The following is a 19,027-nucleotide window of genomic DNA, read 5'->3' on the forward strand; positions in this document are numbered from 1 at the left end:
TTAGGGAATATGCAACCGTTGATTGATTTAGAATTAGATAATTACCAGATCTCTTTTATTTACTTAACGCTGGCAGTGGCCAAGTAATGTATAGCGACTACTTGGAAGAATAGAAATGTATTGTCTTTAGACAGGTAGTATTCAGAGATGAAGTTTTGTTTGGTTATGGAAAGAATATCTTTTTCTATACAAGATAAGATGTCTTTTTATGAGTTAAAGTCGACACCATTTATTGATTAGATACAATTTAAATAAGTTTGAATTAATCATTTTTTTAAAAAAACTTTTTTTTATTATATATTTTTTCTATATATATGTTTTCTTTTTTTTTCTTTCTTTTTTTAGTTTTTTATTATTAGTTGTTTTTTTTTGTTTAAGTTCTTTTTGTTTTTTCATATATATTCTTATATAATAAAAAATTTTTGGATTAATAATTAATACTTAATTAATATTTTTTTTGTTTGTTTTTTATATATATCAAGCTTTTTTTAAGATATATATTTTTTATTTTTTTTATTATACTAATAGTATTAATTCTTCACTCTTTATTGTGGGGGTGGGGAGGGGGGGGATTTAGGGGTTAAAAATAGTTTTTTTTTTAGTCTTAGTTTTTAGTTGTTAGGGGGAGATGCCGAGATTGGTATTGTATTAACTATGTTACTTTGTACTTGTATTACTTTATTTTGTATTTTTTCTGTACGTGAATTACTTACTTTCTTCATATGTTAAAATTAATAAATAAAGTTTCGAAAATTAGTTCTCAGGAAGACTGCAATTTCACCATGCTTGAGTATAAGACAATCATGGCTCAGATGTCCATGCACAGCGTGTGCACAAGGACAAGATAACGGAATGTATCAATCTTTTTTTAAAAATCTTAAATCAGTAAGAAAATACTATGTTCAAGGTTCCTTTTATTGTCACATAATAATACATTAAAACTGTAACATACACGATATACTTTAACTTTTGTCTGCCGTAAGACAAACAGAGTCGCCAGGAGCACTGCCCGGTGCCTCTAACAATAGGAGAAAAAGAAGCAAAAGAGAGTCCCTTCAGAGTTACCAAGTGTCCGTTGATTTGACTCCAGTGCTCCCACAGCCTCTGCAGTCACACAGACTCCTGTTCGATTAATCAGAAACATGATCAGGACGCCTTCGGTGCCTGAGGCCCCTCGGGAGCTCTGCTTTTCCTCAGAACACTTCAGAATCCTGTCTCCTATATCTGGTTCCCATGAGCCGGACTCCAGCAGTCAGCAGCCCATGTGGGTTCCCCCCACCCCCCAAACCACAAACTGCCAGCAGACTGTTTTTGTCCTTCAGCCACTAAGCCCCTCACTGGTCTGTCGCCGTGGTCACCTTTCCTGTAGGGTCCTTCAGCCGCTGAGCCCTTGCTGGTCCACTGCCGTGGTCACCATTCTAATAGGGTGGTCTCCCATACTTCTCATTCTCAACGGGAGGCATTCTCTCTTTTTCTGCTGCTCCCCAGAAAATGCAATTCTCCATGGCCACTGTTGAACACTGGCTTTTCCATCTTGGGCACAGACCTTATGAGTGCAGGATTTTCGTACAAACACTGTCAACAACTTTAACAGGCCATTTCAAACTGGGATTAGGATCAGGCAGTTGAATGCTTTGAAGCAGCGCTCTGTCTCTGGTCTCCCCTTTCCTGGGTCTGTACCGGTGGCAACACTGCCGTTGCAGCAGCTCTAATTACCCCTAAACTGGTGGCTTGATATGCAATTTCACTAGGGAGTAAAGAGTCAACTTCAATGGAGGGTCTGGAGTCACATAGCAAGGTTGGGTAAGGACATTGGTGTACAAGATAGGGTGACAAAGCCATAAATAAAATAGATTCCTATCCTATTAAAACTGGAAGTTTGGCATACAGTAGATTATTTCCAACAATTTTAAATAACGAAGTATAAAGTTATCCCTGAATGTGCATACAGGGGCAAGCTATAACTTTTTCATTGTTAAAAAGCATTAATTTATCTCTCCTGCACATCTCTAACAGTTTTCAATCACATAACGTTTGTTTAAATATTTTGGCAGCACTGTTTGTGTAATGTGCCAGCATTAAATCTCAGATAAGTTAGACTCTGAATTCATGCCAGATTACTTTGGAAAAGACAAATAACTTCTTAACATTCTTGTTTTTAAATATCCTTTTCCCTCCACTCCTTAAGTAACTCCAAGATTTGGCGCATTTCAGATCAAAAGTTCAAAATTACTTCAAATATATTAAATGTTTTGAAAGAAATTGTTGCTCTTCCACTCAAACCACATTGATGTTAAGGTGCTTGCCAACAGCTTTTGGTGTTTGTAATTCTGCCAACAGCAGCTCAAAAGCAATTTTGCCGCAAAGAGAATCATTGAGAAAGACTCTCTAAGCCAAAGGAATGTCTCCCTTTCAGTTCCACAAGAGATTAAGTCAATGAAAATAATCACTTTTTTAAAAACTTTTTCATTCAACAAAACATGTTACAACAGTTTTGCAAACCCACCAAAACAATCCTTCTACAGGCTGATTAAAATGATCATGTTTCTTTTCTCAAGTTTTTTTTGCCAAATCTTTAACCCATTATCATCAAGGAGGAAGTACAGGTGCATCAAAATCAGAACTGCCAGGTTGGGGAATAACTTCTTCCCACAGGGTGTGAGATTGATGGACAGTATCCTGTAACCATGTAAGTCTTCCCAAATGTTCATATATATAGAAGTCCGAAAGTCTGGATGGCTTGGGGTCAGTCCAGATTTTCAGATTTTCCAAATTCTCGAGTAGTACTTTTAAAATTAAAGTTTAAGTAGGAATAAAGAGATGAACAGGTAAATTTTAATAGTTTATTCATTAGCAAATACACCATGCTTTAATTATCAAAACAGGCATTTTTAAAGGAAAATAAAAATGTGTGTATCTGTGGCACTTTTGCACGCACACAAAAGCATGTTAAATTTTAAAAGTTTGAGAGTTTTAGAAAAGTCCTGGTTCTCATGTGGTCTGGATTTCTGGCAAATGGATTTTTAGACTTCTACTGTATATTTATTTTGATTATTTACGTGATCTTTATGTCCTGTATGTAGTGTGTTTTTGTGCATGCACCATGATCTGGAGAGACACAGTCCCTTTGGATTGTACATGTATAATCAGATAATAATAAACTTCAACAAAGAACTTTACTTTCTCCACACTTATCTTGGTTCATGTGACAAGAGGCATTAATCCTCTGTCTCAAGGTAAGGGACTAAGCTTCCCCTGGCAAATAAATCAAATGAAAAGTTGGTTCTTGACACACAAACAAATGTCACACAACACAGAACCTGATGTTATGCCGTCCTATATTAAACCTCAAACACGTCACAGACAAATAATTACTGAGGTTATTTGTTATTGCTTTCTAGGCAATTATGGCAGTCATTTTGAAAATGGTGAACTTCCACAAGTGGCAAAAGATCATCAATTTTTAGTTGCATAAAGAATGTTGGGCAAAATAACAACCGAGCTGTCTTCAAATAGCATAATTTGTTTTTAAATATCCACCTGAAAAGTTAGGCAAAGCAATCCCACCTCACATGGATGATTTCTCCAACAGTATCTCTCCCTAACCACTGCATTGGAGTCAACCATCTTGTACGGACAATTGCAAAAGAAGGATTTGAACCCTGAACCTTTACACTCAACCAAAGACAAAATTGGTACCTGTATTAAAAATAACATCTCACTCAAAGTGTTACTCGGAACTTAAAATAATTAGACTCCATTCCCAGAATTGATATTTTACAAATAGTACTTGCAACATTTACAAGCAGCAGTCATTTTGTCTGTGCATTTACCATGTTCAAAATATTTTTAGAAATCAATTCATTAATTATTCTCTTTGAAATGCAATCAACCTTTTGCTGTGAACCCAAATTGAACTGCACGATGGAAAGGGGTTGGATGTGATCCAATCAGAACAAAATGCAGAAGCAGATAAGTTACTACAAAACTTTCAGGACATCTCTGGCACACACCACTAGTAGATGCAGATGCACACATCACTAGTAGGTGCAGATGACCTGGCTTGAATCTGTCAAAACTGTTCAGTGTTCCATGACCTCTAGGATTTTGGACTGTTGTTGAAAAAGTCTAAAAATAGTGTGGTGGCTGTCTGTAAGTGATAACAATCAATTGGCTGAGTCGTCCTCGATTTTGCAATTTTAATTCAGAGATACTGCACGATAACAGGCCCTTCTGGCCTATGAGCCCATGTCTCCCAAATACCTCCATGTGGCCAATCAACCTCACAACTCCGTTCGTCTTTGGAAAGTAGTAGAAAAGTGGACCACCCAGGAAAAATACCCAGAATGAAGCTGGGAAAACATGCAAACTCCTTACAGACAGCAGCAATTCGAACCTGGGTTGTTAACACTGTAATAGTGTGTGTTAACTTGCTTGTTAAAGTTTTTGACTGCTGTTGGCAATGTGCTCATCTGGACACATTCAAGACCTTATAGATGTCGGAAGTGTTAATGTGACAAGACGTGAGTCGCACACCACAGCACACTCAGTCCATGAACTGCTCTTGTAGCCATAATATTTTAGCTGAGTTTCCGTCAGTGGTAGACCCCAGAATGCTGATGAAGGGTCTCTGCTGCGAATCTCCCTTTTGTTGGAAGTGGTCACACTGCTTGGCACAAATGGAACTTGCTACTAAGTTCCTGAGGGATGAGGACTGGGTTTGTCTTTTTGCCCTCAGGCCCTGCTACTTCATTCGCTGCGAAGCTGCAAATGGAATTGAACATTGTGCAGCTATCTGCAAACATCCTAGCCTCGATGTAAGGAGGGCTGAAGTAATGCAGCTGATTCTGGTTGGGACTAGAGTTCTGCACCAAGCTTCTCCTGCAGCGTTGCCCTGGAACTGGAATGTGTGACTTCACATCCATTTTCATTTGAGGCGTGACTCCACTGCATTCCCCTTGATACCCATTGGCATCCATTTTACTCAAGATCCCAGATGCTACACATTTCCCATGCCCTTTGCAAGTTCCAATGCTCTTTATATTTTGATATTGCATGCAGTGAATCAAATTGACTGAAAAACAGCTTCTGTAATGGTGAGGTGCTCAGGAGGAAGCCAAGGTAGATAATCTACTCAGCACATCAGGCTGAACATGGTTACAATGTTTCTGTCTTTCATGTGCTATCTCCTGCCATTAGTGACATCTTGGAACCTCTAGCTCTCATGTTAAGTACCCATCATGATTTATGACTAGATGTGGCAGGACATTGAGTTATGACCTGAAGCTCTGATTGTGGGAATACTTAACACTGTCTTTTGCACATATGTGATCTGGTGTTGAAGCTTAGGCAGTTAAACTGGGTTGATCTACTGACATGAATGTAATTGTAGAGTAAAGGGTATGGTTAGCCATGAAGTTATAGACTACAGTGGATTCCAATTTTTGCTGCTGTTGATGATCCACAGCTTCTGTTTAATATGATGGTGATGCTACACAGCTCATGGAGAGGGGTTGTCTTCAGCATGAACATGGTAGATGCATTGTGGCCATTCATCCATCAATGCCGTCATGTACAAATACTCCAGTTACAGGAAGACTGGTGATGGTGTCATCAAGTAGGTTCACTCGGATCCTGCACTGATCCTGTCTGGTAACTAGACCCCTCAGGACTCCATCAACTCACTCAGGGGAGTTATTGCCAAGCCGCTTGGTGATGAGACATTGGGTGTTCTTGCTGCTCTAAGTGCTCTTCCAGCTGTTTCTCAACACAAGAAACAATGATTCATCAGTTGTGGGTGGTTGGTAGGTGGCAATCAGGGAGGATCATGACTTTCCTTCTATGGCTTGATGCCATGAAATTCATAGGTCTTGAACAACTGAGGACTTCAATCACTCACGTAGTGGCCTAGTGATAGGGCAGAACATAGCTCCAGGTTGCGAGCAGTTTTGTATAGTGTCTCAGAAATGATAACAAGAATACGATCAAAGTAGGATGTTACTTGGGTTATCTATGAGACGTTTATCAGAAGGCCTGCATGGTCAAGCAGACCATCAGCAACTAAATTTGCTGAAACCAAATTTAATTTCTAGGTCAATGCATGGTAGTCTATCAGATTTTTGTCTTTATAATACTCTCAATACAGCAGTGATGAAATGCTTCACCCTTCAAAGGGATGACAAGAGTTACTACATTGTAGAAGATCTGGAGTCACATGAAAGCCAGGCCAAATAAGGTGGCAGATTCCAATGGTGAACCTAATGGATTTTTTTCATAATGCTGTGGTCACCATTGATGAGATATTATTTCAAAATTCCAGATTCTTTTTTAACTAAGTTTAAAATCAACAGGTGACAAGCTGGGATTTGAACTTGCATCACTGGATTGTTAACCCAGGTCTGGTTACTAGTCTGGTAAATTATTCATTGAACCACTACTGAAAGTAGAGTTAAGAATGCTGTAAAAATGAAAGGGGGTGTTGGGGGGGGGGGGGGGGGGGGGGGGGTAATTTATCCCTCAGTCAGGATGTGATTATTTTTTTTAAAAATAGTATTTACGTGTTGCAGTAGTATTCACTTCAGTATAGTCATGATGTGATTCAAAATTTCTGTTGGTGGGAAACACTACATTGATGACAAGTGTATTTTTGATAAATAAGACTATTCCCTTTCCTCTCATGGTGCTGACACCCATTACTTTCTGGGCTCCAAGATTCGCTTCAGACCCATCACCAAGTCTGTTGGGAAAAGAAACGGTGAGGTCCAAGAACAGGAGAAAACACATTTAGTACGCTCCTTTGAAACTGGCACAGCAAAGCAAATATACCGTAACTCTGTCTCATACCTTGCATCCTTCGCAAGCGCTGACTCCATAGTGGTAACCTGATGACTTGTCTTGGCAGACGAAGCAGGGTTTGTATACACGTGGAGGAGGGGGTGGGGAAGGTGGACTGGGAACAATCTCCTCTGAACTAGTACTCTGTGTTTCTATGGCTGAAATACAAAATAAAATTTTTAAAATCAGTCTGCTTTTAAAGTAAAAAAAAAGGTATTCAATAACATTCAAAGTTTTCACTGCACTTAATTTGTATAAACTTCATTGATTGTAGAGAAGGGGAACAGGAGTAAGAGGGCAAATTTTGATGGTCTTTTTGACAAGGTACTCAACACAAAAATGGATTATGGAAGGTGACTTGTCAAGATACTGAACTGACACAGTTTGGTAAATTTAGAGATGTGGAATTCCTTGCCAATAATTTCGCTCAAGGGGAGAAAGGATTGGGAATTGATTTAATGTTTGTTTACATCCTCTTGCTCGAATCTCTCCATGATCTCAGCACCCCATTTCTGTCAGCCTGTCTGGGAAACTTCCAAGGCAAATATACTAAATGGTAAGGACTCAAGGAAAATAAATTTGAGTAAAAATTGATATAAAAGTGAAAATATGTATTATTTTCACACCTTTGTCTGAATTGTGGAAATGCTGACACCACCGGCTCACATGGAGCTCTTGTGACCTTCATTTTCTGGTAATCGGTCAACGAAACTATCTTAAAATCTCCTGCCCCAAACTCTTGATTACAGTTTTTAAAGCAATAGGCAGACTACAAGATCTAGACTTCTAAAATTACCATGGGAGGATAGGCAAGAGATGTTATTATGCATACTTTTAAAATCCTGCCAACAATGCAGGGAAAAACATTACCAAAAAAGTATGGGACAACATTTACAAGTACTTTGCAATCTCACGGCTTTGAGACAAAGAACATAATGACAGGAAGTACCACAGCAGCATTTACCAAAACTCCCACTGTCCTATGACTGGAAGAGCCTATCAGCTAAAGGGAAACACTACATGAAATAACTAGTTAGATACTTTATCTGTTTATTAATGCTTGCAGCGCAATCATTAATTCCTTACAAAGATCGCACGTACAATGTTCATCCAATGGCAAAGTAAAATAATCATCTCTATTTACATAAGATGGTGTCAGACATGGTGGACGGGGACTGGGACTGAGAATGATTTCATCTGGGCCAGAAAGGAATGATATTTCGCTGCCTTCAACTTGGGGACTTGTTTAATCACAAAACAGTACAGTAGTCAAGGAAGGGCTGATGGCCGTCTGAGGTGTCAAATCTTTAAGATAGAACATTAACCTGACCTGTAAAGTTTTGTGATTTGTGATGTGTATTAAAAGGAGAGCAATGGATTTTTTTGAATTATCTTGTTGACTTTATTCTCCAAAGAGAACAACAGAAAAAAGCTTTCCAATATCTCACTGCTGCTGTGAACTGGCTGCTTAGTCCATTAATATTAAAGCACAAACACAGTTCAAAAGTAGCTCAATAGTTGAGAAGTACTGAGTTCTAAAAATAATATTTAAAAAACTGTGATTGCTTGGACTAAATGTACTTGAGCATGAGTTGTATTCACTTCTGACATTTCTATCTGTGGTGAAACCTAGGTTGTGGCAGTGAGTACATTAGACAGTGATATTCTGACCTGCATTCAGCTTGTACCCAATGACAAATCATCCCCATTTTATATAGTTAAAAAGAAAGCTCACTTCCCTTGGCTACAGTGGGGTTAGAAACGAGTACAATGATACAAATATTTTTTATTCACTGTTCACAACTCGAGAAGAGAACGGGCAGAGAGCAGTGTGAGTTGGTGGGGGGGGGGGGGGGGTGGAATGGACAAAAGAATAAATCTTTCCAAGTGGGTGCAGAAAGAAAAAAGATTGAGAAGCTCTGCAGCCGAAATTGCAACCTTGGGGAACGAAGGGTTCACGATACATTGGCATCATTAGGTTGGATGAAGTTTCAGCCGCGTGTCATTCACAATCAGCTTTTCCCTGTCCCATTTTAACCTGGGTAGCACAGCATTATATAGAATTGCTCAGACAACTTGAAATTACATGCAGTGAACCAATAAAGCCACAATTCTTCTCAAGCAGAGACTGAAATTCCAATTCCTTTCAATGGGATAAAGGCTCAGACATACAGATTGGTTTAAAATTGCCGAGTTTCTTTCAATATTTAGTTTTTCATCTGTCTCTACAATTTGCCTCATGTCATCTAGTGGATTCTCCTGAAGGCTAATTTTCATATATATGTCAGTAAGTGAGATTCAACAGGCTATTCACTTAGTCAGTGTTTATGTCAAAGTGGATCCTATTGTTACCCAAGATTTTTATTGAGATCATTGGACAGTGTAATTAAAGCTACACAGTTTCAAGCCCAAAGCTGTAGGGACAAGATAACATTACCCCAAAGTTGTACCAAGACAATATTAAATAACTCTATATTGACCAAGATTCATTGCTATTACAAGGATTCTGCATTACAATACTTTACAAAGTGAGTTAAGTTTTAAAATATAATATCCCAACATTGTCAATGTGCCTTGATGGAAAAATAGAACATAGGACGGAACAACACAAGAACAGGCCCTTCAGTCCACAAAGTTTGTGCTGATCATGATCCAATTTAGTCATCCCATTTGCCTCCACGTGGTCTCTATCCCTTGGAAATATGGATGTTGAAAATCCGGAATAAAAATGGAAGATTGCTGAAAAAATTCTCAGCAAGTATTATCAGAAACAGTAAATTATACTCTAAGGAAATGCAGGACAAAGCCTTACTAAGGTCAGCTGAAGTGGGAGCTGCAATTTTTAATGAATTTATTTTTATTTATTCAGACATACAGCCCATGAGCCTGTGCCACCCAATTTCACTCAATTAACCAACAACCAACCCCTGGTATGTTTTTGAATGGTTGGAGGAAACTGGAGCACTGGGGAAAACCCACACAGACATGGGGAGAATGTACAAACGCCTTTCAGACAGAGAGCGCTGGATTTGAACTTGGGTCGTTGCCGCTGTAACAGCCTTGCACTAACTGCTAACTGTGCCGCCCTTAAAAACCAGTAGCTTCAGAAATGATCAAACAAATAAAAAGAAACCAGTAGAAACTCGTAAGTGCAGCCTGATCAGAATCTGCTTTGACTTTCATTACTCTTTCTTTTTTGCAAGATGAGTGAACAAAAGCTTCAATACGGCGTTGTAAATTTTGTTTTTCATCAAGCAACAAGCCTCTCCTCTCCAAGGACTTGAGTGCACAGCATTTGATTAATGAAGCTTTATTGCTCACATATCAGCACTCCGAAGATTGTCTCAGACATTTGAAAATCCAGACCATGGGCTCCTTGATGTTCAGTGAGTTTATTCAGCAAGGACTTAAGCTGCCAGGAATGCCTGAGATTTAACCCTGTTCACAATCTCAGAACTTCCACCAGCAAAGCCATTCAGTCTATTGAGTCATACTGGTACTCGCACTACCCACTTTTTTTTATGTAACCCTGTCTTTTTTTTTGCTTTTCCAGCTTCTTTTTGAAAGCTACAATTGAATAATCATTTTCTACGTTTAGCCCAAGGAGTACATTCCAGATTGTAAACATTTGATGCATAAAAATATTTATATCACATTGATTCTATGTCTTTGATGCTTCTGTAAATGGTAATATTTTCTCTCCAGATTTCAGGTTGACTGTCAGACTACACGTACGTGATATCACATACAACCCTGAGATTCTTTTTCCTGTGGGCGAGGCAGAATCACCATTTATTGATAGTGCAAAAAAACCCACTATACATGTAAACAAATAAAGAACTATAAAAAGAGAACAAGTGTAAACAAATCAACATGTGCAATACAGAGAGAATTTTTAAAATTCAATAAAGTCCTTAAATGAGTCCCTGATTGAGTTTGTCATTGAGGAGTCTGATGGTGGAGGGGTAGCAGCTATTCCTGAATCTGGTGGGTGAGTCTTGTGGCACCTACCCCTCTTTCTTAATGGCAGCAGCGAGAACTGGGTGGTGGACCCTTGATGATTGCTGCTGCCCTCTGATGGCAGCATTCCCTGTAGATGTTCTCAATAGCGGGGAGGGTTTTGACTGTGATGTCCTGGGCTGTATCCACTACCTTTTGGAGGGCTTTACTCTCAGGGGTATTGGTGTTCCCATACCAGACTGTGATGCAGCCAGTCAGCCCACTTTCTACCACACCTCTGTAGAAATTTGCCAGGGTTTCTGCTGTCACACCAAACCTCCGCAAACTCCTGAGGAAGTAGAGGCACTAACGTGCTTTCTTTATGATGCCATTAATTTGTTGGGTCAAGGAAAGCCTCCAAGATAATGACTCCCAAGAACTGAAGTTTGCTCACCCTCTCCAGCTCTGATCCGCTTATGATCACTGGATCATACATTTCTGGCTTTCTCTTCCTCAAATTAACAATCAGCTCCTTAGTTTTGGTGACGTTGAGTGCAAGGTTGTTGTTGGGGCACCATTCAGCCAAGTTTTCAATCTCCCTCCTGTAAGCTGACTCATCACCTTTCTTTATCAAACACTACCATGGTAACGTCGGCAAATTTATAGATGGTGTTATTGTCACACAGAGGTACACAGTCATAGGTGTAAGAAGAGTAGAGCAGGGGGGCTAAGAACACAGCCCTGTGGTACTATGGTAGTGATGGAGATTGTGGAGATGTTCTTACCAATCTTCACTGATTATGACCTGGAGGTGAGGAAATCCATGATGCAATTACACAGTGGGGTGGTCTTGGAGTTTTCTGATCAGTTTTGAGGGAATGGTGGTGTTAAATTCTGAACTGTAAGACGATATTCTATTCTATTCAGACCCCAATTATTTTAAACACCACTATTACATCGTTCCTGTGTCTCCTCTGTCCCATCCCAGCTTATGAGGCCTGTCCATGTAACTAAAGCCTCTCCAGTAAATGTCTCCCATACCCTCTCTGAAGTCTTACGACATGTCCTAAAATGTGGCACATGGAACTGAATACTTTAATTGTCGCTGAACTAGTGTATCCTATTCTCTTGCCCTCCTTGTCTCTATATACTCAAGAATTCCTGATATTTTTTAACCTACATGGCCATTTAATCATTTAGGTCCATATAACTCCGAGGAATTTGTTTTTGTATCCATTTTGGAACAATGCCCTCAAGACTTTAACCACATACTTCCTACCAAATTGTGCATTCTTGTGCATGTTTCCTGCACTGAATTTTATTCAGCATACACCTGCACATTCTGTCTACTTGTGTCTATATTTTCTTCAGGTATGTTGCTATCTTCTTCATATTTCATTTGCTTATAACATTTATGTCTCTGCAAATTTGGAAATATAACTCTGGGCACCCAAGTCCAAGGTATTAGCATATATTGAGAAAAACAGTCATGCTAGTTTGGATCTGCAGCAAAGTCCACTGTACATTTCCTTCAGTTAGTTAATAACATTTTGCTATTTAATTTAATTTTTTTTAAATTTAGACATACGGCACGGTAACATGCCCTTTTAGTCCACAAGCCCCTGCAGCCCAATTACACCCAATTGTCCTCCACCCGTGGTTCGTTTTGAACAGTGGGAGAAAACTGGAGCATCCACAGGAAACCCACACAGACACGGGGAGAATGTACAAACTCCTTACAGCCAGGGCGGGATTTGAACCAGTGTCGCTGACGCTGTAATAGAGCTGTGCTAATGTCTACGTCTAATTAAATGTCATTATTTAATGAAGTGACTTTTTTTTAAAAAAGCCACAGATACTGGAAATCTGAAATAAAAAGGTATGCAAAGAGAATTGTTTTGGGTCCAGGGCTGTTTATCAGAAAATTTTATAGAAAACTAAAGCACAGAAAACAAGTCATTCAGTCCTTCTAGTCTGTGGCGAAACATCATTCCTCGAGCCCCACTGACCTGCACCCATTTCATAACCCTCCAGAACTCTCTCATCCATGTATCTATCCATATTTACCACGTCAGATGGCAGCTCATTCAAAATTCCCAGCATTCTTTGAGTGAACAAGTTCCCCCTAATGTTTTCCCTAAACCTTTCACCCTAAAGCCATGTCCTATCGTATCCTCCCAATATAAATGGAAAGAGCTTACTCGGATTTACTCTTTCTATCCCCCTCATAATTTTGTAAACCTCTATCAAATTTCCACTCATTCTTCTACGCTCCAAGGAATAAAGTCCTCACCTGTTTAGTCTTTCCCTGTAATTCAACTCCTGAAGACCCGGTAACATCCTAGTAAATTTACTCTGAACTCTTTCAATATTTCTGATATCCTTCCTGTAATTTGCTAATCAGAACTGCACACAATACTCCAAATTTGGCCTCACCAATGTCTTATACCACCTCGCCAAAACATCCCAACTCCTGTGCTCAATACTTTGATTTATGAAGGCCAAGATGCCAAAAAAACTTTCTTTACAACCCTGTCCACCTGTGACGCCACTTTCAAAGAATTCTGTTTCTGTATTTCCAGATCCCTTTGTTCCTCCACACTCCTCAGTGCCCAACCATTTACTATGTATTGTTATGAGCCCAGAGGACCCCAAAACCCAGCACCAATAGATATTCACCAAGACAAATGGTTACTTAAACAAAAGTTGCTTTTAATTACCTTTAGACATGAAAACAGGATCAAACTTTAACTTATTGCTATTAACTTAACCTAACTTAACCCCCTTCTAATTCTAAGCACACGTGTATGTAATGTGTATACAAGTTCAGAAAAGTTCTTTGGTTCACAGTCCAATCTCACTTCTCATTCCTCCAAGTTTACTGGTTGCAGGCAATTTGTATACTATGCACAGAATTTAACTTTCATAAAGTTTACTAGGCTTTGGTGCTTGAAAGGTAAATGGTTATTGCACAGGAAGGTTCTTATCAGTTTTCAGAGAAAGATTTGTTGTATGCTAGACACCCACAACTGATTCCATTTTAATCAGCCACTTCAGTGTCTTGCCAATGAAACTTTCCCCATCAGGGTTCTCCAGATGATAACCTCTTTCTTTCAGGTCACCACAGAGCTCCTTTTTGTTTCCCTTATTTCAAGTGAAACATCTCCTCTTGCATGAACCACAAGGGCTTTGGAGGAGTCACGCGATGGAGTAGTGGCCGGACGGTGAACTCCAGCCCTCTCCAGAAAAGTCGGGAAAAACAAGAGAAAACACAAAGGCACAGAAATAAAAGTTACAGAAAAGTGAGTATAAAGGTGGAAAGAAGATGGCGACAAAAAAAGAAAAGTCGAAAGCAACGGTAAGAAGAGAGGAAGAGAAGACAAAGGAGGAAAAAGGTGAAGGCCTTACCTGTCCGAAGAGGCCCGCTGCGGAGAGAGAAACCCGCTCCCTCAGGTCGGTAAATAATGGACTACAAAAATGGCTCGCAGAGCCGAGTAAAAGTGCGCAACCGCGCATGCGCGAAGTTTCGCGCATGCGCGATGCGAATGCAAAAAAAAACACCGACGGGAGGGGGGACCAGCTGGGGAGTCGATCTCCACAGCCGGCAACGACAGCTGCAGAACACCTGCAGCAAGAAGAGACCACAGAAGACAACAGAAACAAGAAAGAAGAGGAGGAAAGGGCAACAAAGAAACAACAGATGGCCAACCCAGAGGAAGAAGAAGAGGAAGAGTATGGTGAAATAGAAGAAGAAAAGAGAGGCAAGGTAAAGGATATACTTGCTCTTATTAGAGGATACATGGAATCATTTAAAGAATGGCAAACACAGGAATTTAAGGATTTAAGAAAAAGAATAAACAACACAGAAGAGAAAATAAATAAAATGGAGATGACCTTAACAGAAATGGGAAAGAAAATGGACAAGATGGAAGAGCGGGCAGTAGCAGCAGAAATGGAGGTAGAAGACTTAAAAAAGAAATTGGAGAAATCTAATAAAAAAACTAAAGAGACACAAGAACTACTAGCTCAAAAAATAGATACAATGGAAAACCATAACAGAAGAAATAACATAAAGATAGTGGGCCTTAAGGAAGATGAAGAAGGCAAGAATATGAGGGAGTTTATAAAAGAGTGGATCCCTAAGACCCTAGGATGTCCAGAACTACAGCAAGAATTGGAAATAGAAAGGGCACATAGAGTATTGGCCTCTAAACCACAACCACAACAAAAACCAAGATCTATTGTAGTAAAATTCCTAAGATATACTACAAGAGAAAAGGTACTGGAGAAGACAATGGAAAAAGTAAGAGAGGGCAACAAACCACTGGAGTATAAAGGGCAAAAAATCTTCATTTATCCAGATATAAGTTTTGAACTCCTAAAGAAGAGAAAAGAGTTCAATACAGCAAAGGCAATTTTATGGAAGAAAGGGTATAAATTTATACTAAAGCATCCAGCGGTATTGAAAATATTTATTCCAGGACAACAAAACAGACTATTCTCGGATCCAGAAGAAGCACGAAAATTTGCAGAACAATTACAAAAATAGACTGAGGGAGGAAGACGGGTAATGAGAGTTAAGATGATCACAATTGATATGTATGTGGGTAAAGACAAAAATAGACTGAGGGATGAAGACGGGTAATGAGAGTAAAAATGATCACGATTGATATGTATGCGGGTAAAGAGGTATAAGAGTGAATAGAGACAAGGAGCATACGTGAATGTATCTGTACTTAGAGGAAAATATAGATAGTATAGACAAGAATTAATAAGGGAAGGTAATGGAATAGAGAGAATAAGGAGGGAATTAAAAGAGTGACCTTTGTGACATATGAAAAGTGAAATCTTTTCTGGGGGAGGCGGGGTGGGGGGAAATAGCGGTCACTGCAAAATCAGTTGACGCTTGCGAGTGGATTCGCAAATCCAAATGGAGAGGGGAGATGTGGTTGTCCGACAAGGGATAAAGGACAACTCAGGAGGTGAATGGGAGATTGGGAATAAATAAGATAGAAATAGGAGAATAAGGAAAATGTTGGATGTTGTAGGAATGTTGTCTTATAAAGAGTTGAAAATAAGAAAACAGAAATGGAAAAGGAGGAAAGGTAATGATGGAAAAACGGAAAGAGAAGATAAACAAAATATAAAAGGGCTACGCTGAACTATATGTCTTTAAATATTAATGGAATACATAACCAAATTAAAAGGAATAAACTACCAAATTTAAATGAATAAATGTATTCCATTAGAAAAAATAACATATTGGTTAAGAAATAATATTGAAATATTCGAACAAGTATAGGAGCCTTACAGTAAATACAATAGCGAAAACCTACCGGGGACAAACATTACCTAAGTTGATGGAAGGAGAAGGAAAGAAAAGAATGGACTCAGTAGAATTTCTGGTGTAATTTTGTTGAATGACAACATTGTCTGACTGGATTAATGCAACCTAGATTGTATACCTAAAATGGATGAGAGGGGGGGTGGGGGGTGGTTTGGGAGGAAAGGGGGGGGGAGAAAAAGTCACTGTATATGTGTGAAAAAGAAATTGTGTATATCATGGCTAATGTGATTTATGGTGTGAAAAATAAAAAAATTAAAAAAAAAAAAAAAAAAAAAACCACAAGGGCTTTGACCAGACTGAACTAAGCACTCACAACCCGTCTTCCAAATGGGGTTTTCCACAAGCTTACCACTTGTCCTGTTCCAGTCCCAGCTGCTGCTGCTGACTGTAAAACCAGAACTGATCTCACTCTCTCTCTCTCACACACAGAGAAAACCTGTTTTACTCTTTCTGAATGCAAAGCCACATGACCCTTCTAGAACAGCAAGTTCCGCTCCAGACAGTCTGCAGCTCTGACGAGTTATCTGTTGCCTTTTTGTAAACAACAATCTATTAGTAAAGTCTCTTGGGCACTCTCCAAAGCTTTTGCAAAGGCTCTGGGCCGACATGTCTAGCATGAGCAGAGACCCAGTATTTTAAATAAGATCTGTTTTAAAGCGTTTGTATGTGACCTACACTAAAAAAGCTGCCCCAATTTATCTCCCAAAAGCATATCTATATACAAAACGAACACAACATAATCTGTCATAGTATGTCCTACCTTGGTTTGTCCTTCCAAAATGCATCACTTCACACTTGTCTGCATTAAATTCCATCTGCCATTTTCTGACCCATTTTTCCAGTTGGTCCAGATCTCCCTGCAAGCTTTGAAAGCCTTCCTCGCTGTCCACAACACCTTTAGTCTTAGTGTCATTGGCAAACTTGCTGATCCAATTTACCACATTATCATCCAGATTATTGATATAGACAACAAACAATGGTCCCAACACAGATCCCTGAGGCACATCACTAACCACAGGCCTCCAGTCTGAGAGGCAATCATCCCCTACCACTCTGTCTTCTCCCATTCAGCCAATTTCGAATCCAGTTTACATCCTCTCCATGGATATCTAGTGTCTGAACTAACCTCCCATGTGGGACCTTGTCAAAGGTCTGACTAAAGTCCATGTAGACAACATCCACAGTCTTTCCTTCATCTACTTTCTTGGTAGTGTCCTCGAAAAGCTCTAAAAGATTCGTTAAACATGACCTACCACGCACAAAGCCATGCAGACTATCCTTAATCAGTGTTTCCTGTCATTGAAGCCAATTCAGTCTGAGGAGTTGATTTCCACAAGAAACTGAAAGGGGAACCTTGCAAGAAATAGAAGTAGCAATGAAGAACCTACTTAAATGCATGTCTTCAGTTTGCTCAGGAGGTCAACTGCACAAGAAAATAATTGATCCAGCTTGCCACATCATTCCATAGCTGTGGTGTGTTTCATGAAATTGGCAATGTATGTGACTATATAGAGATTCCAAAACTTCCACAATTCCATTCCCCCAACAGATGCAACTCGACCTGTTGGGGTGGGTTCCTTCAGCCGTTGTATCTTGATGTAATACTTTGTCCCCTTCAACATTTTAGCTTAATTTAATTGAATTGTTATTTGTGCCATGGTTTTGTCTTGCGTGCTATCCAGGCAAGTTACCAGGCAGCCCAATAAATAAAAATAAATAAATAACTGTGCAGGGTCAAAAACATAGTGCCAGGTAGAGAGAAAAGTGCAGTCAAAAACAATGCAAGGACATCATCTTCTGCAGTGACAGGTCCATTTTAGAGTGTGATAACAGGAAGAAAGAAATTGTTCTTGAATCTGGAGTCATGTTTTCATTTTTATGTACTGTATCTTCTGCCTGATGCAAAGGTGGAAGAGTATTCCTAGAATGGGATGGGTCCTATAATACGTTAGCAGTCTTCCTGAGACAGCAGGAGGTACAGACGGAGTCAGTGAAGGAGAGGTTGGTGTGTGCGATGGCCTCAGCTAAGTTCACAGTTAAATTGTAAATGCCCTTTATTAAAGTTGGCTACTAACTTTGAGTGGAATCAGTCTGCAACCACTGCGGGCAATGCACACAGTGGCTTTATCAAGTGCAGGTAAGCACCTTATAATACAATGGAAATGTGCAGAAATACACATAGACATAAAGGTATGACAAAATATTGTTTAAAAAAAAGTAAAAACATAATGCTGGAGAAACTCAGCTGGTATTTTATACAGCAGAGATAAAAGGTTCATAACCAACGTTTTGGGCTTGAACCCTTCATTTGCAATGTGGCTGTGGAAGCGAATCTGAGTGAGTATGTGGTCGTACAGCAGTGGTTTTCAAACTTTTTCCTTCCACCCACATACCACTTTAAGTAATCCATTACTAATCTCAGAACAGTTATGGTATAGGGATTACTTAAAGTGGTATGTGAGTGGAAAGAAAATGGTTGAGAACCATCTGTAGAGCAGGGATTACAGATGGGGAGCAGTGATAGAGAATCCCATAGAACTCCATTCGGAGAGCAAAGAAGAACTTCTTCAACAGAAAATAAAATAAAAGGGATAAAAATAAAAGAGAAGGAATATAAAATCAGTCTATTTGCAGATGACATCATAGTATACTTAACAGAACCAGAATTATCAATAGAAGAATTACATAAGAAATTGAAGGAATATGGAGAAGTATCAGGGTACAAGATCAATGCAAATAAAAGTGAAGTGATGCCAATGAATAATGTGGATTTCACAAAGTTTAAGAAAGAATCACCATTTAAATGGCAAACACAAGCAATCTGATACCTATGTATTCGACTAGATAATAATCTAGGCCATCTATACAAATTAAATTATCAGCCATTAATGAAGAAATTACAAGATG

General features: G+C 39.2%; 1 protein-coding gene across 6 annotated transcripts in view; it reads right to left on the bottom strand.

The window, feature by feature from the left end:
• raraa (retinoic acid receptor, alpha a) overlaps nt 1-19,027 on the bottom strand; it is a 657,787-nt gene that overhangs the window by 101,975 nt on the left and 536,785 nt on the right. For all 6 annotated transcript variants that reach the window (XM_069906794.1, XM_069906796.1, XM_069906797.1 and 3 more), the window contains one exon: nt 6,844-6,992. In XM_069906794.1, the coding sequence (XP_069762895.1) occupies nt 6,844-6,992 (149 nt within the window). The remainder of the gene's footprint in view (nt 1-6,843; nt 6,993-19,027) is intronic.

This window comes from Narcine bancroftii, chromosome 12, assembly GCF_036971445.1.
Source record: "Narcine bancroftii isolate sNarBan1 chromosome 12, sNarBan1.hap1, whole genome shotgun sequence".
NCBI lineage: Eukaryota > Metazoa > Chordata > Chondrichthyes > Torpediniformes > Narcinidae > Narcine > Narcine bancroftii.